General features: G+C 43.5%; 1 protein-coding gene across 6 annotated transcripts in view; it reads left to right on the top strand.

The window, feature by feature from the left end:
• The window catches only part of CCDC13 (coiled-coil domain containing 13), a 33,746-nt gene extending 11,626 nt beyond the window's left edge, over nt 1–22,120 (top strand). For 5 of the 6 annotated variants that reach the window (XM_021389275.1, XM_021389278.1, XM_021389276.1 and 2 more), the window contains 11 exons: nt 89–205; nt 2,180–2,284; nt 3,690–3,854; nt 5,499–5,675; nt 7,278–7,484; nt 8,578–8,714; nt 10,822–10,905; nt 11,680–11,808; nt 14,283–14,437; nt 18,430–18,544; nt 19,068–22,120. In XM_021389275.1, coding sequence (XP_021244950.1) covers nt 89–205; nt 2,180–2,284; nt 3,690–3,854; nt 5,499–5,675; nt 7,278–7,484; nt 8,578–8,714; nt 10,822–10,905; nt 11,680–11,808; nt 14,283–14,437; nt 18,430–18,544; nt 19,068–19,227 — 1,551 coding nt within the window. In that variant the 3' untranslated portion in view covers nt 19,228–22,120. The remainder of the gene's footprint in view (nt 1–88; nt 206–2,179; nt 2,285–3,689; nt 3,855–5,498; nt 5,676–7,277; nt 7,485–8,577; nt 8,715–10,821; nt 10,906–11,679; nt 11,809–14,282; nt 14,438–18,429; nt 18,545–19,067) is intronic. The other variant, XM_021389281.1, reaches the window with a different exon arrangement.

Raw genomic sequence — 23,277 nt, 5'->3', positions numbered from 1 at the left:
AATTGCTCTGTTTTCACTTCCTCTGTACCCTGAAAAGTAAGGAATGTACATGATTCTTTTCTTACCAAATCCATTCTTTTCTTCAAAGGCTGAAAGTCCAGAGGTGAAAGCGTTGCAAGAAAAATTAACTGCAGCTAACTTCAAAGTGCTGGAGTATCGTAACCAGCTGCAATCTGCAAAACAGGAACTGAAGATGACCCAAAAGGTACTGCCTCAGGATGCAGTCTGTGGCTGGGATCCTGGGCAAGATCTCACTCATGTGAAATCAGAAGGTGGCTTCTTTTTCTTGGAGCTTTCATTAGCCTCCATGATTCCAGTGAGCTCTAAAAGGATAACAAGAGACCGTGGATATAGTGATTGCATTGGAAAGATGCACGTGGACACACCCCGATTTCATACTCTGCCACCATTAGGTGGATGGATGTTTCCATTATTTCTCTTCTTATCATGGGTACGGGTACCTGAAGGTTTGAAAGTTCCAGTCCAGCAAAATAGGTTTTGGCTGACCTGAAGCATACATGCAGATCCATTCCGCTTTTCCAAAACATTTAATTATGTATTTACTTTTAATGTAAGTTTCAGTCCCATGGACATTAATGAGATTTAAAGATCATGCTTGAACTAAAGCACGTTTAAACAGCTTGGTGGAGTGACATCCAGAGTAACCTTTTCCTTTTTGATTCATGATGGATTTTAATGCATTACTCTGTGCTCTGCTTCCTTCAGTTTCATTACTTTGCGTAAGAGACCTGCAATGCAGATCAGAGTAGAGAATATGGTTCTAAAAATAGAACTCTGCTGACCTTTTTATAAATAATTTAAATGCTCATCATACTAACTTTAGCTCTCGTTAATGTGGCTCTTTCAGAATTGTGCGAGGGAGATTGGCTTAATGCCTGATTGCAGGGGTGTGTTTTAAGACAACATCTCTACTCTGTTCCTGCTTAGTTCTAGTTACATACCGTATATAAAATAATGAAATACTTTGAAAACTGTTAGTAATGCTTAGTAAATCTTGGTGATGAATTTGAAATGCTCTTCTCGCAGACGTAGCACAGTTTGACACCTTTCTCCTGATGTTAGGGGGACAGGCAGGTTCTTTTAGAGATCATTGGTAGAATAAGGTGTGCCTGCAAGTTAGTGGTTATAATTAGAGCTGTAATATTGCATAAAAATCTTAGCAACCATCGGAGCTTATTGTTACATTGATTTTTTTAGTGAGTATTGTAGCTTTCTTATTAGAATTTTTAGTCGCCTAGTGTTTTTAATCCCCTGGATCCTCTGCAGATCAAATTCCTGCTAACCAGCATGGGATGCAATAACCATAGTCTAGACTTAGAATTCACCTAAGGGAACACGAGCCACTCACTCAGACCTTGGAGAAAGCAAGCACTGGTGGAAGCATCCCTGACCATTGAGGGGCTCACAGGTTTTGCCATCAAGCAACAGTTCAGTTCTAAGTCCCATTTAGGACTTGCAGCTGCTTGATATTATAATCAACATCTCATGTTATGCTTCCCTCTTCCTTAACGAGTGTCACCATATCTGGGTGACCCAGCACCTGTGTTATCAATGTTTGTTATCAGAATGCCAGCAGCAGGCTTGTCTGTTCTGAAACAGAGGTCACCACATCCTGGTGGCAGCCCTGGTGGGCAGATGTTCTTATTGCAGTGCAGAGAAGGAGGAGATGGAAGGGGAGTGATATGTGATTAGGCCACTTACATATTGTGGCTGTTTGATTAATGGTGTCTGTTATGCTAACTATATTAGCAGATGTCAGGAGTACTGGGTACTGCTCACAACACACAACTAGATACAGCTAGATAGTACAATTTGGCACTCTCCATAGGCAGGCAGCAAAATATGGACTCACGTTAAAGAAAAAGATAAAATCGAAGACTAATACTCAAACATGGAAATACTGAAATGTCTGCCTTAACAAATAAAGCCATTTGTGTTAGACAGTCCCCTCCTAAGCAGCAACAATCTGTATGGTGATAATGGTCTGAAAGAGCTTCCATCACATGGGGTACTGGACATCAGGTACAGGTGATGAAGGCTACAGTGTATAAATACAGTGTTTTGTGCATACCACTAGAGAGAGCAGCCTTTGCTCCCCTCTCCCCAACACACATGTTTCAGCCTAGCCTTACTGCTAATGTTGATCCCTTCTTTGTAGCTCTTAGCAAATGAAGTTGGTGAAGATGTGAATATCCAAAGCCTCTTGACCAATTCTGGCAGCTGGCGTGGACGAGCCCAGCAAATTCTTGTTCTCCAAAGCAAGGTGAGTTAAGGCCCTGCATAGTGCCCTGCAAGCTGGGTGCTGGGATGCTCTCTCGAGGAAAGGTGTCTGAGGTAAACTATTGTTTTTTTAAGTCATTCTTCACATCTATACCTGCTTCTGTGTCCCAGTACAAAGTATTTACTGCAAATAAATAACCAGTCTTTTCTGTGTTGAGGAAAGCAGTTGTTAGTGTAAAAAGCTTTATGGTAATTTTTGGAATGTGTGCATGTGTACGGTGGTGATGTGTTAGATTTTAAATATGTATTGATGTGTGCAATCTTTCAGAATTTCTACAGACTGTATTAATTAGTCTACTGCAAACGTGCAAGCCCTAATATTTAAGCTGGGTAGCACCTGTGTCAGAAGAGAGAGTTCAGTGACCTTGGGGAACAGTGGCAGCTTAGTTAAAATCCCAAGGTGTTGTGAAGGTGCCTGTCCCCACTGAGTACAGAATGAGCCCTGTCATTCTCTGTGCTCTGACTTACACACCTTTGTTCAGTGCTTGAAGTCACATGGGAAGAATTGAGGCCAGATAAGATTTTCAAGTTGTTCCCCCAGGAAAAGTAAAGTCTTTAACTCTAAAGAGCACAGTGCAGCTGAAATGTCAGATCAGGACAGGGAGACGGTTCGTCAGCGTCTTACATAAAAATTCTCTCGTGTAATTTGAAACACAATCTTCCTATTTTTCTGACATTGAATTATATGCCAATGAACTGTGATTTTTGCACTCTGATTGACTGAAATTGTTAATCTCTGTTTTCCCACGGGCAAATTACATTTTCCTTTCATTAGACCCCCTGGCTGAGATTCATCTGAAGTCTGTACATATTGCACTGTACTCTACTGCAGAAATTCCTGTCTGAGCAGCCTCCACAGGCCCCTTTCTTGTCAGTGGGGATATAGTAATTACAGTCAATGGATCAACAGGGTGCATCTTATCTCAGAAGACACCTCCAAAACAGAGCAGAATAGATGTACTGTAGCTGTTCCTGCTTCCTTCTCCTGACTATAGAATAAACCTGTAGTGAATAGCTGAGAGGCAGCAGTTGAGTTCAGTTGCCCACACAGGTGTCCAATGCCAGCTGGGATGCCACAGGTTATCTCTTTGGTCATTGCTCCAGAGGAGTATGGATGTCCTGTAGGTCCTGCATCCTATGTGTCTCCGGCATCCCAGAACACCTAAAACAAGGCTAGGTACCTTGTGTCATATCTCCTCCCTGCACAGGTGCCCTAGGCAACCACATGTTTGCTAGCAGCTAACAAATGTAAATGTTTTTTTTTTGAACATTCACTGCTCTGTGTCTGTTAGCCATGACAATGTCAAGAAGTAAATGATAAGGTGCTGCAATCTGAGCTCCCTTTGGTTATGCGCTTTTTGATGCTTGGCCTCTGTATTGTCCCCTAGGTTAGAGAGCTGGAGAATCAGTTGGGTCAAAACAAGAGCAGAGCATCACTGAATGAAATGGACGAGGAACTGCTGGCACTTACCGATCTGAGGAAGTTGTCAGCCCAAGAGAAGAACTTGCTGAAAATTCGCAGTTTGGAAAAAGAAAGGAAAGAAGCCTTGGAGGTAAAGTCCTGTGAGCTGTCAGAGTCCTACTGGGATATTTAGTGCAATAACCTGCCTTACCTTCAGGGTATATGTTACACATCCTACCTGGAGATCGTTTTGGAAACCTGCCTGATCTGCTTGAGGAAGTCCTGTCACTCTTCACAGACTGAGCAAAAGACTTCCACGCTTGTTTTCTGCATTGAACTCTTGTGTGGCCAGGCAAACCTTTCAGTACATGATTAGATCGTCCCTCTGCTTCATGATTCATGAAATGTGAAATGTGGCCACCTGACAACTAGGCCTGGTATATGATATTAGGCAGTGGGAGAGAGGAACGGGGATGCAGTGCAGCTGGCACAGACTTTGCACTGAAGTCACTTGTAGGAAGAAGCCCTACTGCATCTGCATCCAACCTCTGTAGCTTCCCTCTCTCCTTATGGCCACGTGTGCATTCTCTATGCAAAGTTAAATACAGGCATCCCCCTCACACCTCATAGAAGAATCACAGAATCATAGAAGTAGCAAGGTTGGAAAAGACCTACAAGATCATCCAGTCCAAGCATCCACCTACCACCAATATAACCCCACTAAACCATGTCTCTCAACACAATGTCTAAGTGTTTCTTGAACACACAATGTATCTTTATGGCAATGGGCTCCTACATTTTATTAGAATAAAGCTGAGAATTACACCAGACTCATTTCAAGAGGCATTTTGAAAATGGGTCTTACCCTCCATCAACTGCATTTAGTTGCTGCAAAACTAAAGAGGCATCCAGCGTTTAAGGGTTGAGAGGGGCTACAGCTAATGGCATATGTAGTAAGCCCTGAAATGGAAAGGATACAAAGTTCTGTGTCTGCAAGAAACATGAGGGGTGCAGTGTGGGATGTTAGCTGTAGTATACAGGCTAGCAAAGTACATTTCCCTGAGCGCTTTTCCTGCGTTCACTTCTGTTAAAGCCACCTGACACCATTCCAGAGCTTAATTAGTTGCTGCTTTTCTCACCACAATTTAACCATGCAGTAGAATGAGCAGTGGGGTAATACACACCTTTCACTCTCGGCTGTGAGAATGGGAAATATTTATAGCTACAGGCATGCAGCACAGGGAGGGTTCCCCTTGATAACTGTAATCTGCATGGCTTCACTCTGCCTTTGTATTTCAGGCTCCACTCCCCCAGATTCCTTGTACTTGTCCGTCACAACAAGACTACTAGCGTGCTCTCTGAGTTCCAACTAGGTGAAGGCATGGCTCGGGAGACAGCATATGACAGGCACTGCTTCTAGTAGGCACTGTGACATCACTATCCTGTATCTGGAAGTAAGAAACTTTCCCCATGGAGGATAATGAGGCAAATGAAAGAGCAGGAGCATACAGAATTACACTGTAACACAAAATTATTGTGTGCTTCCCAGCATACTGAATCAACCTAGTCTACTTGTATTTCTGATCAGACTGACCTTTTTTTTTGATGGTGGCAAGCAGACAGCGAGTAGTACTATTTGTAATTTCTATTTACTTGGGGATGGTATGATATGCCAGTGCCTTTTTTTCTTCCAGTTCTTCCAGGCAACGTGTGACTCCTTTAGCTCACCAAAGCACGCAGGACTTGGTGATAGGCCATAACTGTCATTTCCTATGATGTGTTTGCATCATTGCAGAAACTCACTGTGGAATACGATGCCCTCCAAAAAAATCATGAGGAAGTGAAAAAAAACCTCGATGCATCCAAAGCCAGGAACAAAGTGCTGTGCAGTGAAGTGAAAACCCTGAAGGGACAGATCGTAAACCTGCTGGAGAAAGGAAAGCACGATGATGAGCTCATCGATGCCTTACTGGTATTGCCCTTGCAGTCAGCCCTCTTTCTATAAGTGATGAAATGTGGCGTCATTTAAAGACACACTGACACAGCCTTAGGGTATGCAGGAACTGATGAATCAAACTGTGATGGCCAGAGGTTTCACAGTTCGCTAAAGCCCTTCTGCATTTTGGATCAGGTTATGTGAAGGCTGCAGAACAGCACCAGGGGTGATAGCTGGAGTCAAGTGGCTCTGAACTGTAAGTGTTGCATAGAAATATTTTGCAGAATGATGGAAATAGGGAAGTCAAGAAGTTAGAGGAAGGGCTTCATACCTGACTCAAAAAGCTGGACTGCATTTTCTATTCTGATCTCAGACTTGTTTTTACACTTTTTTTTCCTCTGAGAGTGCTTGCAGTCTGGCACTTTAATTTGTTGTGCTACACGGCCCAAAACACACAAGACCTGAACCATGAGTACTGTGACTGTAGGCACATCTGGTTGCAGTAGCTGAAGCTAAGAGGACACGTGCATTCAAAACTAGGAGTGCTAAATGGGGACTCAAGATGCAGTTATGCTGAAATAAATGCCCCCTGTCATGCTCTTGCAGAGCTGTTTTGCCCTACCATGGTTCTAAATGGTCTTCTTCAATTACAATACTGAGAAAAAAAATAATAGAACATATACCACTTCTTAATAGGGTTAGTTCTGAGACTCCTGATCCAGCTCCTCACAAGTTTAAAAGCCCTTACATTCCCTTGTTTCTGTACATAGGTTTTAGCTAATGACACCTTTCTACACCTTTCTGGCAGGCAGTCACGTGGGGAATATGGGCACTCACAAGTAGATTAGGCAGATTACAGAGAAGCAAAAAAAAGAATTGTCAATTTTGCTAAATCTGCTCATTCTCACTAGTTATTACAGAAAGACACAAGTTTACCTGGGAAGGAGTGGCTAAGTTGTTGGGGTTTTTTATCCATTACATCAAAGTATTACCTTGCTTGCAGTTTGTTGGCCTGACAAAACAAACTGTCCAACAAGTGTTAGATTTGTCAGAGTGAGAATAACTCCAAAACCCACATGCAAAATAGCCTAGCCTCATACTACCCTCTTCTTTTAATGTCACTGTCATGTAGTTTGATCATGACCTAATGTCACAAAAAGCATGTTGAAATCTTCACTTTTATCCAGTTTATGAAAAAGTCACCTTCTCTGTCAAAAGCCTGCTCTCTTTCCTGCTATGCTCTGTAGCAAAGCTTCCAGCAAACTGAATCTCTCAGTTGCTTGGATCTTTCTAATTTGAATCATCCTGTTGCTAAAGCCTTGATATGACCAGTGAGAACAGACTGTCCTTACCCAGCAGAACATGTCTGGACATTACAAGTAGATGTGCTGTGCAATTCTTTCAGTGGTTATCTGCTGAGACGAGACAAGGTGACCTCACACTTTAAACATAGTGGACCAAATACCTGGAGTAGCAGTAGTGACATCATTTTGCTTACACCAGAGAATGAGTTTGGCAGTGGCTTGCCCTAGCACTCCTAAATGGGTATTTTTCTTCGAGGATCTAAAGCATGCACAGAGTCTTAATAATCATTGTGTACAAAAGTGTATATCTCACTCATTATTTCTATTTTATCAGAGCCAGCAGAAACAAATGCAGGATATCTTAAAGCACCTGAGCCAGCAGGACGAGAAGAACAAAGAATCCCAGCAGTTGCTAGGACAGCACTTGAACAATGAGGCTCAGAAACAAAACTGCCTTATAGAGCAGCTCAGGCAGATGGTGGCTGAGCGAGAAGCAAAGGTTAAAGAGCTGGAAGAGGAGATTGGGCAACTCACACTTCAGGTAGTCAGAAGAAATGAACTAGAAAAGCACACCTGTAATCATTTCAGATCTGCTTTTCCACTTCCTTTTCTGATATTAACCAAGATGGGTGCCTGCCCTACTGACAGTCTCTTCTGTGGGAATGATGGAGCAGGAGTTGTCCCTTGTAACTCTAATTGTCTTTCTTGTTTGTACACAACTTGTTTAAACAGCAGAAAACACAGAGATATTAATGCCATCAGCATGTGGCTCCACACCAAGAACGCTGTACGCCTGACAGGAGGGATGGGGCCATGGTAGGGGTTTCACATTGTTGCCCATCCTTGGCTGCTGAAGGATGCAGGCAGGCAAGTGTAGGTGAGGCCAACATCAGCAGTTTGCCATGATGCCCAGCTACAACCCTCATGGAGTAATGGGACTCCCTAGTGAGTTATTCTCACTGTAAACCACTTCAAAAACTTCCTCCGATCTCTAAGGTAGTGGTCAGAGTCTGATGAGTCTCAGCCATATGCAAAATTCATCGTACGGATGAATCAGAAAAGTTGGCTGCTAATGGGCTGGTATGTTAAAATGACTTCAACTTTAATGTTCTGGTGTTACAGACTAACAGTGGCAGGATGGTATTATTGCTAGAACACAGGCAGAGGAATTGAGAAACAGTCTATTAACATATCAAAGGCTTCTTCTGTGGTCTGGTTTGTTAAGAGTGTCTAGATATCCAGTTCCCATAGGTATAAAACCTTTGTGAGGTTTATGGTGAGGTTGTGAATCTGTCAGATACCTTGGAAATGGGGGCTAGACTGTTGAATCCAAGATAAAACTTGTGATAGGGATGCAAACCAACCATACTGGCAGTGGTGCTGCTGCACTGTAGGTTCTCTAGTGACACTGTGTCTACCCTATGCTTTTATATGAATCTGCTCTTCTTACTGACATTTGCTCTGATTCTGTTCTGCAGTGATTAGAAACTAAAGAAAAGTTTCTGAGCAGGTCCTGTAAATCAAAAGTTCTGGCATGTTTCTAGCAATAATCATAATCTGCTGATCAGACACTGATGCAGCTCTTTTTCTTTGAACTGTGCAACTGGTTTTATAACCTGCTCCAACATTAACAGAAGAAATCTGCCCATCAAGGGGACAATTCAGGAGCTGTTGTTACACCACCCTCTGCACACTCAGAAGATCTACGTTTTACTGGGCTTAAGCCTCTGACATCAGCCTGTGATCAGGTTGGAAGGACTGCATCTGCTCGGTAAGAAGACCCTAATGTCAATCTTTAACATTGCTATGAGTTCTTCAGAAGCATGGTTTTCCCAGACAGCTTCGTCAGACCACTAGTGCTGTGTGCCAATGGTTGTGGCAGTCTGTTTACGGTATATGGGAATCTGTAATCACATTGTCTCTTGGACATTTGTCCTGGAACAGAGAAGGATACACAGACTTGCAGACATTACTACATTTGGCATGATGGTGGTGCAGCTAATTCTCTTTCTCCAGCCCAGATAATGTTTATGTGGTTAGCTTAAGTGCCTGTGATTCTTCTCTCTTAGGAGAAACAGGGCTTCTAATGTGCAGCATTCTGAAAATAGGGTGCCAAATTAATACACGACTCCATTTTAGGTAAGCAGTAAATCACCACTGCATTGCTTAAATCAATACAGATGCTTTGAGTAGGGTTTCCTTGCAGAAATGCTGAAAACACACCACATTGTTTACCCTTAACAAGCATCCTTTTAAAAGCCTTACTGAAGTCCATGTAAGTTATATTCATCTTAATACAACTGTAAATCTGATTTTTGTTCACGGTGATGAAACTGTGGCTCACTCTGGCTCTGTGAAGGTACCATAACACCAGAGCAAGCTGTATTCTTTCCTGTTAGAATGCTGGGTTTGTTACTTAAGAGGAACTGAGGTTGTTGTTCTCAGAAGGAGGAAACTTTTTACCGAGTTAAAGTTGCAACTAATTTCTCTTACAAAGTCCTAACTAGACTACCATGTTACTTTAGACACTGAGACAGGCTTGAAAATTGCCAGATGTCTCCCTGTGTCTAAGTAGAACAGTACTAGAAAATTTCAAAAAAGGTTCTTCAGAATGTTCTGAAATGAGAGTTAGAACACTATCCTTACTTGAACGTTTCTCTTGCAGAGTGGTAGCATCTCCAGGGTTCTACACTCGTGGCTGGCTTTATTCTCTGACTTGTAACTTCACAGATGTAGTACTCTCATGGAGCAAATCTATGGTTTATCCACTTTTCTTTTTCTTTTACCAATTACTTCTAATGTCTGCTGATAGTAAGGAGGAGGGCGAGCAGGAAAGCTGGGCTGGGTACAGGCTTTATAGGAGCCCCTAAGTGCATATATTATTGCTTGTGTATGTAGCTAACATAGTGCTGGCCAGACAGTGGCTGATGTCAGGTGGGCAACGAAGGAGTCTGAAACTGCAAGAGCTGTTAATAATGTGGTCAGCAGGGCTCACTCATTCCATTAACTTTAATATGCTGATGAAACATCTATTCCATTTTACTTTAGTGAATCATCTTTTCCTATCAAGAAAGATGAAACGAAAAATGCTATAAATAGGATCTTGAAGGCGCCCCTTGGAGACGTTAAAGTAAAAATCTGCAGTTTTAGACTGGGCCACATCTGTCATTACCAACTTCACTTGGTTTTAGGATGGGTTAACCAGTCACAGCCTAGATGGCAGCTCTGCCTGTTCCACTATGTTAAGGCTTTATCCTGTTAGCTGCAGCTTAAAGACCAAGAAACATAGGCTACATGTATGGGGAATTGCCTTTAGATAGCTGAACTCAAGGTTGGAAAACAAACACTGGAGTTTTGTGTCCCATCACTCTGGTGATATCATTTGATTCCTCTTATCACAGTAAGCCTGGCAGATCGTCCTAGGAGTAGAGGAGTTCAAAAAACTTTTTCAGAATACATTGTTAAAGACATCTGTAAATTAAAGTTCTGCATGTTGTTGCAGAACAGGGGTCAGGTTGGTTCTGATGGCTCTGCTCACCTGTTGCTCTGTGTCTACTCTTGACATCGGCATGCTATGACATAGTAGCACAAAATGCTGGTATGGGGAGCCAGCAAAGTACCCCCAGAAGCACAGAGATCAAAAGCTGAACTTCATTTTTTGTACATTGAACACACAAGGTGTTTTTGCACTGTGTTACGGGGTTAGATAGCAAGCTGAGCCATGGTGTATGCAAAGCCTGTGTGATACCCCCTTAGGAGGCTCTAGGAGGCTCTCCCCTGCAAGGCAGCAGTAAACACAGGCATTAGAAGATCAGGGGAGTTCTTGGAGGAATGCCCTCTGTAGAGGTCAGTGTTTAACAAAGCTTTCTTCCTTCTAGCACGGTGTCCAAGATGGGCCATATGCTTGTAGAGTCGGCAGCTACCAAACCTTCCCTTCTCGGTAGTAACATCACACCTGGAAGGTAAGTGTATCAACTTATCCAAAACAGGAGAGAGAACCTGCTGTACTCCACAAGCTGCTGGCAGCCTTTAGCTGCCTTGTTTTAGTAGTGACAGCTTCTTTTACCATCTGTCTGATACTGTTAGAGGGTTTTGACAAAGGCTGTAGTGTGTTCCTGCTGTCTTGCTTTTTTAAACAGTTGCTAGTTTTATGCCCCATTTTTCACCCCCAACCACCAAGGTTTCTCCTGCTTTTGGCTCTAAAGGAGATATTCCTGAGTGCTCCTGTGTGGAGAGGTAAGAGGAGAAATGAAGTACATAATAATGGGATACGTGGAAAAAATGCCCCTTCGTTTCATTGCATATTAGGAACAAGAAAGGCCATTTTGCTAATGCTGCCTGAAGCCTTTCAGTTAGAGAAAATCAATAGCATGCCATTTAATAGCTTAGCATAGCACTTCGGAGAATCCTCATCCAGGCTTCTCTTACTTTGGCAGTAGCAATGGGAGGAGAGTCTGTGAACTGATGGCAGGGGAGGTTTGTTTTCAAGGGTGACGGGAAAGGAGAGCACTGTTGCTGCAAAGAAAGTCTCTCTAGTGAAACTCACAGCGGCTTTGTTTCCACCTATTCCATGTATTGCAGTATGGGGATTGATGCTGGGGGGAGGTAGTGAGCCTAGCCGTGCATTCTGGCTGAGTCTTCAGACAAGCGTATTTTGATATGTTTTTTTTCAAATGCTGCCATTCCTTTCGTTGGTGAAATGGGAAACAGACACTTTCTGCTTCTGCTGCTTTTAGGCTTGCTGGCGTCGACAGCCTGGATTTCAAAGTGCTGCAGACACAGATCACAGAGCACAAGGCTCTGTGCCAGGCTGCAGAAGTGGAAAGAGACAGGCTCCTGGAACTGGTCACTGTGCTGCAGAAAAGGTAGCGGCTGATTCTGCTGGCGTCCTGTGTGGGATGCTGTGCTCAAGGAGTGGCTGAGACATGGGAGAGTCTGTGCCATGCTGTCCACTATGCTACGCTCTGCCAGTGTGACACGTGCCTTAAACAGTGGCTTTTCAAATTCTTCTCCTCAATTTCACTGCCTAGTTGATGATTCTTTTTTTTTTTTTTTTTTAATTCCCTTAAAGTGCAGAAAAAAGGGAGTCGTCTTCAAGCTTGCTACACTTGGATAAAACTGGAGTTGGTGTATTTGTGTATGTGTGGTGTTACTGAGGCAGCAATATTATTCATCAGCATGAAATGCTGTAATTATAACCTGGCTTCTGTTTGAGAAGCATTTCACATTCTTTTAAGTTCCACCGTATCCCCTTTTAAATGAATTTCTTCTGGTTTAACTGAAGCATAGCGGTGATATTTTTGTTCTCATTATTCGATTCAATTTGAGACAAGGTTAAAATCAAACTGTGCTTTAGGAGGGCAAGCAGAGCAGTTTTTTCTCTTTAGAAACCACTCAGCTACTGACTTTGTCCCAGTCAGAGAGTGCATCCCAAATCTCTATTCCAGCGTGGAGGAAGATGCATTTTTCTCTGTGTTTTTGAGAACAATAGGAACTATTTGCTTGCTTGCTTTATTGTGCACTAGTTATCATTTCTCGCTTCTCTAATTTTTGCTCTGTGCAATTAATCACAGTCAAAAAAAAAAAAAAACCCTTTGCTGCAGTTATAACAAATGTATCATCTCCTGTGCTTTTAAGGAATAAGTCCTAGAAATATGCACTGGGATCATTTTGTTCACGTCTGTAAGCCCAGTGACTTTAATAGAGCTATGCAATTAGATAAGGGTGGAGGTGTGAGTGATTGCTGAATTGGGGCCATTGTGAATACAGGATAATGAAGAACGCAGGGGCAATGAAATGCACAGTTATAAGTAAGTAAAATGTACCATAGACTGATGATTCAGCAGCTCCACGGTTATCACACATTTATCAAGAGCTCCTGCAGGTAAAGTAAATTTTGTGAGATTGTGTGCAATAATTCTTAAAAGACTTCAGGATAATGTAACACCCGGTTATATTTCAACATGAATATATGTAAAAAAGGTGAGGCATTCCTCCTCTCCCCTTCCTCTGTTGGAGTATAGGTCAACAAAGCTCAAGGAACACATACAATGCTTAAGCCAAGAGGAGAGCGCTGGGAATGGTTACCCAAGCAGGATTTTTCTACAGCAGACTTTAGAATTTAAGGCTGTATTTCACAACTATTTGCTGCAGAGCAGAATATACTGTCAGACCACACTGCATTGTTAGCAGGCTGTAGGATTGGGCCCTACTTTGAGAAGGGGAAAAGCAAGATTTCAGTTTGCTGCTCATATTGGGAAGAAGATTTCATAAAACCCAACCGGTCTTGCCATTTTTCTCCACTGTTTGATTAACATGGGTGCTACAGGAACCCTTGGTCAAACAATAGTTCAGTGAATTCAGAACCACTGAGGAGAAACATAATTTCACATAGCTTGTCACCAGCATGTTAATTCACTGCCACAGGAGGTCGGAGTCTTGCCTGTAGCTAGATTTTTAAAGACAGTGATATAATTTTATTATAGTTGTAATATTCTTTTAGTTCTGTCAGTTAGGAGGGAAATAAGACTAATCAAGTCTTTTGATTCGAGGAGTAATCAGCTATCACCCACGAGGTCAAGGGATTTTTTTTCTTCCACACTCTCCAATACAGTGAGTCCATTCAGGATTCTCTCTAGCTTGAAATGTCTCTATTATCTCATTTGATGTCAGACTCTGCCCCCACAAGGTGCACCACTGACTGCATCCGTGGGCACACATCAAATTTTTTTAGTTAATTTTCTGAGATGTTATGTGAGGTGAACAGAGGGGTAGTTTGCTCTTCCTCACTGTGCTGCAGAGTGAGCCATTGCCTTCTCTTCCACTTTCTTCCTTCCGTGGCGGTGTCGAATGGCCAAATTTATTAAAAGCAACATCCAGCTTCCTTTTGTACTGGCAGATAACTGACGCAGGACAGCTAAATGCTAGACAGTGTTTTTATAAACTATTTTCCTTCCAAATTTCCTTCCCGGTGCTTTAAAAAAAAAAAATGCAGTTTATTATTCCTGTAATAAGAGATCTCCCCTCAGCTCTCCGCAGTTTGCCTGCTCATCTGAGTAGGAAATTCACACGAGTGGCCAGTGTTGAGGGATCTAGGCAGCCTCCATTAATGAACCTATTATTTATAATTATGCTCATTAGTTAATTCTGTTTTTCAAATTGAAAGGATGTCATCTGGAAGAAGTGCACTGGGATTTCTGCCTTTGGATGCATGGAAAACTCTCCCGTTCCCTCTGCTGGGAGCTGTGCAGCATGAAGTAGGATTCAGAGCTAAGACTGGCTGACTCTTTATAGTCACGGCATAACTAAGCTTGGAACCACCTTTTTTTTTGCATATCAGGGTAGAAGAAGGCAGTGATAAAGTCCTAGAAGCTGAGAAGAGACTTCAGGAAGAGCGGCGGCGATGTGTCATTTTGGAGCAGCAGCTTGAAAAACTACAAACAGATCCAGGGAGGATGACAAGTACACAGAAACCTTCCCTGAAAAGCAAAACAGGTGAGGTGGAGCTCTTACCTACAACTCTGTCCCCCATCTCACCTCAGTGGTTAATAGACAGCAGCAACATTCGGACTCTCATCTCTCAAACCTACACAAGTGCTTGATCTTACACACAGGGATTTGGGCCAACTCAGAGCAGTGGACTGATACCAAAGATGAAATCCTTGCCACTCTTTCTTCAAGAGGACTCTGCTGTAGATTTATGTGGGACCAGGACTTTCACAATATCTTGTTTTCATAGGGTTGGTGGTCCACAGAAAGAACTGTGTCCCTGTCGTGACCACTGCTCTGCTCCCTTTGCACTTCTGCCTGGGAGATTCATCTGAAGGTTAAGAGCAGAATTAAAGGACGCATCCCAATTTAAGGCCTGTCAGCGTCTATGAAAAACTATTGCTGGTGATGTAGTAATTAGATCTGGTGTAATTTATTATCCCATGAACATGTTAATCTCCTGCTATAAATATGAAAGCCTTACTAGCATAGTTAAAGGAGGAGAATTCATGGTGGATGTTAAATTTTTATTTCTCTGATCAGATTCTTTTATTGCTTAAGGACTCTGGTTCTGTAAAGTGTCTAAACCAATAAAATGACACATATTCTAAAGGAAACTATTCCAGAAATTTCCATTTTTATACGTATTTTCATAAAGTAAAAAGAGTTTAAATGCCTGCAGACCAACAGTAGTAATAGGAATTTCAATTTGACAAATACTGGGATGGCATCAGACTGAGTTACAGTTACTAGAGAGATCACAAGTCTCACTGCAGTGTTGGTACATGCTCTTGGCCTGCCCCACACTGGAATAAGTGGCCATAGAGTTCAGTAGATGCATGGTGTGGTTTTCTCTAATGACTGCATCCAGCACTACTGTGTGTACTCATCCTCCCTGATCAGCTTCTTACCGCTGATCTGCATTGAGCACTATGACCTGTATGAACAGTGACCTTCCTTTCCACCTCATGTATTGTTTCTCCTTTGGTGTGGGTTAGGCAAGGTACGAAATGCTACTATGACTGCACTGTGTTTCTTTGCATCTCCCATCATGGTGCTCTTGTTAGTATCCTTGTTTGGCAATAGAATCTTGCACAGTGGTGCAAGAAATTGCATGGGGTTCACTGAGGTCCTGATCTAGGCCCCCTCAGTGTAAGCTGTACACAGTGCTCAGGACCTCAAGTGAAGCACTGCCATTCACTCATCCAGAACAGAGAGAGAATCGAATTCACAGGAACAGGATTCAGAGGAGCCTTTGTCCTAAATGTGTACTGAATGGTTTCTTGAATCCTGCTTCCCTCTGTAAAATATGGATCAGTTCCTTGGAGCAGAACTGTTGTGCCCTTAACAAGAGCCCCAGCCAACACTGGCTTATTTTCATGTCTTTTTCTGCTTCCACTGACTTTCAGAACTGTTTTAACTGTAATAACTGACAAAGTGGTAAAGAAAAGCTTAGATCCCAGGAGGGAGGCTCCCTCCAGAAAACAGAAAGTTGCAGTTCAGTGACCAGCACCGTGTCAGACAGAAGAGCGCTTGGAAGCCAATTGCTGCAGCCTTTGGGTTGTAGGATATAGGACATTCATTTGGGTAGAAGAGCGGTGCTGGGCCTCACAGAAATGGTATCATGGGATACTGCTTGTGATTCCCAGTAGAAGTTGGATGTAAGAGGCGTTGGAGCCCTTGGATAGCTTGTTCTGAGGAAGAAATCAGAATGAGAATAGGGATAGGCAGTAGGTGGGTGAGTCTGGGAATAAGCCATCAATGCCAGGCTTTCTCATCTGACCCCCTGCCTTAAATAGAAGGGGGGCACCTTGGTGCTCTCTTCTAGAGGAGAAACTAACTGATTTTTTGAGCCTAAACTTTTATACAACCCGGTTGTACTGATGCATTGAACACTGATGTGTTATTCTGCTATCATGCATGTGCCAAACTTTGATTTCCCTTGCAACCTCAAATCGATATAGTGATAAACTCTTCAGGTTCAGAGCCATTTTGGCCAAGTACTGTTATATAGTTTGGCAACTCACCTCTGAGAGAATGGCATTTCAGAGCTGAAGGAGCCAGGCGGTTCTTACCAGCTTGACAGGTCTCTTCTTACTAAATATTTAGTTCATTAGCCATGTCTGTTTAAGGACTAAAAGCAAATGTAGAAAAGGATTGGCAGTAAGATTAGTAGGAAGAAATCCTCTGTAAGTCCATGAGACGAGGAGGTAACAGTCTTTCACCACAGCTGTTTGAAGAGAGCTCTACCCTTTGTGATGTGCCAAAATTCTCTGGAGTTTATACAAGAAACAAGTCTGTAATATATCTCTTCAGCAAAGCATGTAGGTTATATAAATTCTTTCATGCCACATAATTGAGGAAATAAGGAATGAAAACTTGAGCATAAAATAGAGACTAGAGAACCCACTAATTAACATAATATTTTCTTTCTCAAAATGCAAAATTGGAGAGAGCTGGTCTAATTGCTAATCTAATGTTCCTAATCTCCTCAATTCAAGGGATGCTGAGTAGTTAGAAACAACCCAGTTGTGTTTTAAAATTAATGATGCTTTGGGTTTTTTTTCTGTCTTATCCAAATATCTAATTAGCAAAGAATAATCTCAGAGGAGAACGGGTAAGTAAAAGCAGGTTTTCCTCAGTCCTGTGAAACACAACATCAAGTTCTAATCCAGTTTATGGTTATAAACCATTTTGTGGTTATAAAGTTCTGTTTTTGTACTTGGACTGTTCCCTGACCGGGTTCTTTTAGATATTCCACACGAGAAGGATTCACTGTTTTAATACTAAATTGACTTATTTGAAGGTATTTGCATTACAAGGGATTTTAGTTTAGCAATGTGATACAGCAATATACTGAAATCACAGCACACGCACAGTTTAGCAATTGCAATATGCAGTTGAATCAAACGTGGTTCACACTACTGGTCTAAGCATCACGATGCTGGGTGTCCCCAGCTGCCAAGAGGAATACATGGCTTGAAGCCTCCTCAAGCCTGTTCTTCTCTTCAAGGTTCAGTTTGTTGGTTTGTTTGATTTCTATATGGTTTTGAACTGAGCCCCTCGTTGCTCTGGCTGGCTCAGAAAGGCAGTACGTTCTATGGATTATTTTAGGGAAGGCCATTTACATTTACCCAACTGACCCAGCTGTTCATCTACAGTGAAGGCCACTCTCTGGTGCTGAGATAAGTTGGTTCCATTTGGAGCTGAGGTTAGTTCAGCTTCTCTTATATAGCTGTGGTTGCTTCCTACGTTATTTTCTGAGCTTTGTGAGCACATTGTCCTTGCCTGTCTTCTCTGAGCCTCCTGTTGTAGGGATTCCTCGGTCATTCCCAGGTTTGATTCTCCAATCCCAGTGGTAAATTTGAGGTATATTTTCTCATAACCTTTCCTATATAATCCTGAAATAAGATTTGGGATCCATTTAAGATCACAGGAACAACGCTGCGTGTTCCAAGAGGACTTTATTTTGGAAAGCATTTTCAATTTACAATCTTCACTTGAAATACACGTTTAATTACTTTACTGAGCTTAATCTAGATTATGTTTATGCTGAGGATCAAAAAGTACTTTTAAAAAGCTGTCTCAGTGTGTGCCACACACAAATGTCATCACTGGCATTCAGTAAGCAACAGCTGTCATAAGCTTAAATGAAATACAATGACAAGATAGACATTAAAATCATACTTTCTGTCTGCTTCTATACTGTCAGCTGTTGTTTTGGGCACTTGAATATTTTGGATTATTTTTCTTGCCTAGATAGGTGAACCCACGTTACTTAGCACACGTTTAGCCCCGAAATGCAGATTCATCATGCTTTAATTTTGCTGAAGGGAGATGAAAATAAAAATTTGTCCTATGTATTTAAACTGTCTCCTTGGGTATACATAGGACTGCATTTATTCACTGTTTCCTGAGATTTGGAGGTCTCACAAGGTGAAAAAGATTGCTGGTATTTCTTGTTTTACTAAAACTCCGTTTTGTGATGAAATCTCCAGGCCAGTCTGCTGGTCAGCCAAGGCTGTCCTTGAACATGAGCGATAGGAAGGAGCTCTCTGCAGCCCAGCTCTCCAAGTTGCCTCTGGAATCGCAGATAGAGGAGCTCAGCACGAGGTATGCTTTCCCTTCCTCTACACTGTATGACTTTTTGTTTCAATCATAGCTCAGATTCATTGCTGTCCTCATAGCAGTGATATTAGCTGGATCAGCTCCTCAGAAGGAAAACCAGCGAACTGTACAAATCACAGATCCTCTGGATTGAGTTTGCCTGTGTCATTCTTACAACAGTTGCCTAAAAATGACACAGATGCCCAGAAATGTTAAGCAACACAAAGCTCTTCAAGAAAGACGCCTTCATTTTTTTCCTTTCCTTAGCTATTGTTTGCAAGCTTACTGGTGAAAAAAAAAAATCATAATCTTTAACAAAATATCTGAAAAGCATCTTTGTCTTCTAATATGTTTTTCTGTCTCAAAGAAAGAAGGAGCAAGTGTTTATAGGTCTGCTCTTTCTCATGCCTGTTAGAAAATTACCAGAGAGCATGTGCTTCAGTGTTTTCCTCCCTGGAGCTGGAGCACTGTTCTAATCTGTTTTGAAGCTCCAAAGCTCACATGAAAGTTTCCTTTTGTTTCCTCATAGGCTCGTGATCCAGCTGGATGAGAATGAAGCTCTGAAGGCCGCTTTGGAGACTACTGTGAGAAAGAAAGAGGAAGACTTTAAACTGTACCAAGACACAATGGACCAAGTGAAGGATATCTTTCTACAGGCCATTCGGCAGCAGAAACAAGAGAAGAGTTAAGCAAGATATTCAGAGCCCTCTGAACTGCAAAGCAAGGAGAGAGGCCAGGCATTGTGCCCGTGGATTGAAATGCAGTGGAAGCATAGTTCTGCAGCCTCAGATCATGTCATGTCTTCAGCTTCTGCAGGAGAGGATGAGAAATGGAGACGAAATACAAAAAGACTGAAGATTTTGCATGTCAGCAAATTCGGGCTGTAAAATTTAGCAAGCAGCTGGCTCCCAGGCTGCACATGCCAGAGTTTGGTGCAGTTTAGGGAGCTGCAATTCTGCAGCATGATTTTGGACAAAGCCTCCCTAGTTTCAACAGAGGTTTGCCTATAGACAGGGCTCGATATTCATTACACTGCTGCCTTTATCAGCACATGAAGGAATTTGCCTTACAAAAGTTATGCCAGCCCCCTTCCAAAGCTCTGCCAGGAGCAAACCAAGTTCTGTTTTTATCAGCACGCCGACACTGGTCCGTCTGAGGCTGTTGTAAGTGCTGAGGGAATGGATTAGCCTGGCCTGTGAATATCTGCAAGTGCACTCTGTGGGCTCTGCATTGACCATCCCAGCTTCTTTCCTTGCTTCAACATATTGGCAGAGGCGTTTTCTGAAACTCAGTAGAGTTTCCACTGGAAAGGAAAACTTTGCAGAGTGCTCCTCCGATCAGTAAGACTTACCTTAAACTCAGCTCCTTGTAATAGCTCATTCCATATGAAACTGGCCGTCCAGGTTATGAATTCCCCAATTGCTCTGCAGCCATCCATCCATCAGGCAGGTCTTGTTCTCGTTAGGAAGAAGTGCTGGTGGAACACAGGCAGCTATTTTTTTTCAAGTAGAGGAGGGACTTTTTGAAAGTGCTGAAAACTCTTGCGTCTCTGTCCTTTTCTCTTGCAGCAGGATGAGAACACCAAATGCAAGCTAATAAGGCATTAGCATGCAGCCTGCCAGCAGAGAGCTAGCCTTGGGGATTACAAGCAAATAGAGGGCTAGTCATTTTTGAATAGAGCTGCCTTGTTTCTCAGATGAAAGTCTTTTGAAAACTCTTCTCTTTCTGCTTTGCTTTGTCAGCCTCTTTTTGTGAGCCTGAAGTTTTGTCAGACTTTAACCCCCCAGCCATCACCGTCCCAAAGTGGATTTGTGGACCAGCAAACCACTGCTCCCTTCCCAGCACGAGCAGAGGTGTCTTTCTCCAACAGGTGGGACCAAAACTGCTCATTGCCAGATTCCTCCTGCTCCCCCTGCCAGAAGCATCAGGGGAAAGGACATCTTGCAACCCGCAGTGCACTCCTGTCAGCTCAAGGAGCTGTAAATCCTGCATCGAGGGTCTGACAAAGTTTTGTCCAAGTGAGCTGCACTTCCTTTCCTCTCAGCTCCATCCTGATGATGCGTGGGATAAAGCAGGGCAAAGGGAGGAATTCAGCCCCCCTCCTGCAGGTATTTTCAGAGCCTGCAGGAGGGAGATCACCCAACATAGTGGCCTGAGCTGTGGCAAAACATGGGGGTTTTGCTATGCAGTGGCTGCTAGGCTCGGGGTGCTAGCTTGCAGCTGGAGATTCTGATTTTGCTTATGCAGATGTGTGAATCAATAATATTTTCCCGTAAGTGCATAAGAGGAAAACTTCTGTCCTTCCCAACGTGAGGTCAGCATTTGTCTCCTGTCCTCATGATTGCTCTCTAGCAAAATTCTTCCCGAGGTGGCAATGAATCAACCCATGAAACTCAGATGAGAAAATGGGAGAGCTAGATGTTACAGAGCACATACGGTGTGAGAGCATATGGTGCAAACCTCTTAAGTGTTGCAGCACTTGTTTCTTTAAGCATATGCTTGTTTGGGGTTGCACAGAAGCATTTTCTCCTTTTTTTTTTTTTACTCATGCACACAACTGGAAGGTGCCTTGAAAATGGAGGAAGAAGTAAGTCACAGAGAAGTAGCATATTCAGGGAGCCCATACCTGTGTGTAACATTTCTTGTGGCAATGTGCAATCTGTCTCCCAGCACAGAGCGATGGGTATCTGAACTCAGGCCAAATTCTGCAGAACTTCTCAGGTTTCACCTTTGTTTTGAGATAAACTCCCTCTGTACTAACAACAGAGTGACCCGACTTTGACTCTTGCCCATGATGACTCTTGCAGCAGCTGATTCCCTTTTTTTTCAAGGTATGGGAGAGGTGCAGTGCACATAGTTTTGTCATTGCATTTAAGAAACCCAGTGAGATCTTTGAAGCAGCCCTACTTCAGCTGCTGAGACCAAAATCAGTGCAAATCTCACTGCAGAAACCCATGCTCCTGGTCCTCAGCCAGAGAATCTCCCCAGCAATTTTGATGTGCCGTTTGAGCTACATTTCTTGTAGGCATGCAGCTGGGCTTGATCCGAAACCTCCCAAATCGCCTGCTTTCCTTGGAAGTTTCTCCCAGCGGATCAACGCCAGCCTATTAAAATCTTGTGTGTTAATTCTCATTTGAGTTTCACTGGCCCCACTTTGCAGCCAGCCAGCTCTGTGCCTCACTCCGCCTGATAAAAGCGGTGTGAGCACCCGGCTTTGCTCGCTGGGGCAGCCTTCACACAGCACAGAGTCGTGTCACGGGCCACTTCTTGAGAAGCTCTGAGTTTTTTCAGTCTCTCTTTGCAGTTTTGACAACGCTCCGTGCTGCTGACGCAGGCTGGCGGCGGCAGTTAAGCTGTGAAGAACGGCCCTAAAGTGAATTTTGCTGTCGGTATTTGAGGCTGTGGACGCTCCTCGTTGGGATTCAGCCAGCTTTTAGCCACTGCGTGCTAGGAACACGAGTCCAAAGACCGAAGGTTTTCTCAGCAGAGCGCTTCCACCAAGCAGTCAGAAAGTGCCTGACGGATGCATCCCATTCTAAAAGCACAGCTGAGCCACTGGGAATAAATCCTGTTGACCTTCGATTAGTTGTCGGCGTTTTCCTCTCGGCCTGTGACAAGCAGCCTTACCTACAGACAGCAAGCATTGCAAGAGTGCAGCCCGCTGCATCAGCTGGCCGTAACGTGAATTAAGTTGCATTAGCACAGTTAAATATAGATGGTATCGACACACGCAAGCTCTCCGTGCCTTGTGCTCTGCCGAGCCAGGCAGCAGGGGATCAGCCAGGAGGTCAAAGCTGATCCCACTGTAACTGCTCCAATTTAGAGCTGTGGATTTGGGCTGCGGGTGGTGCGTGCCCTCCCCAGCCGTTAAACCCACAGGGGTTTTGCATTTGGGGGACAGTTGCCTTTCCAGGGCTCTTGGTCACTTTGCTTTTTGGGAGCTTGGCAGCAAATGCTTCACTGGAAAGGCTCCAGAGCAGGGAGATGTGAGGAGGAAATGCATTTAACTCCTTTGCAGAGGAAAGCAGGGAGAAAAGGACACAGGAAAACTGCTTTGCCCACAGCCAGCAGCTGCTGCTGCCCTGCAAGCACTGGGGCCATCGCCCCGTGCATGGCAAATGAATGAGCTTTAAATGGAAAAACACCACAGTAGAGCCCCTGTGCTCTAAATAAAGCCACCGCTGAGCCAAGAGGGGTGTTGGGTTTCTCACTCATCCTCTCCCCTCCGAGCCCCACTCAGAGCTGGCTGGTCCCACAGGACAGGGCAGCCTCACTCAACAAATGCCACCTCAATCCCCACGCGTCTCCGCTTACAGAGCAAAGGCTCCAAACCCCATCTGCTGGCACAGGATGAAGCCTTGGGTTTTAGAGGAGCTCATTTGTCAGCAAGAATAGTTATCTGTACTTTTTCAGGAAAGAAAGGGGATTTTGACATGAAGGGCTAAAGGCAGCGGGCTTCAACTAATGTGGAGTTGTCCTTGCCAAGTGCTGGGAGCTTTCTTCAGAGCTCTTCCCAGGGCAGCAGGAGATCCTGGGGGGAGTGTGGGGCTTTGGTGGGATCACTGGGTGCCACAGGGGGCAGGCAGGACTGTTCTGGGGTGCTGAAAAGTGTCCTGGGTGACCTGGGATGGAAGGCTGGATGGATGGATGGATGGGTGGGTGAGTGGGTGGATGGATGGATGGATGGATGGGTTCATGGGTGGATGGATGGGTTCATGGGTGGATGGATGGATGGGTGG

The sequence above is a fragment of the Numida meleagris genome, chromosome 2, assembly GCF_002078875.1.
Source record: "Numida meleagris isolate 19003 breed g44 Domestic line chromosome 2, NumMel1.0, whole genome shotgun sequence".
In the NCBI taxonomy this organism is placed as follows: Eukaryota; Metazoa; Chordata; class Aves; order Galliformes; family Numididae; genus Numida; species Numida meleagris.
Note: the sequence above shows the minus strand (reverse complement) of the source record. Positions and strands in the feature narration are given on the sequence as shown.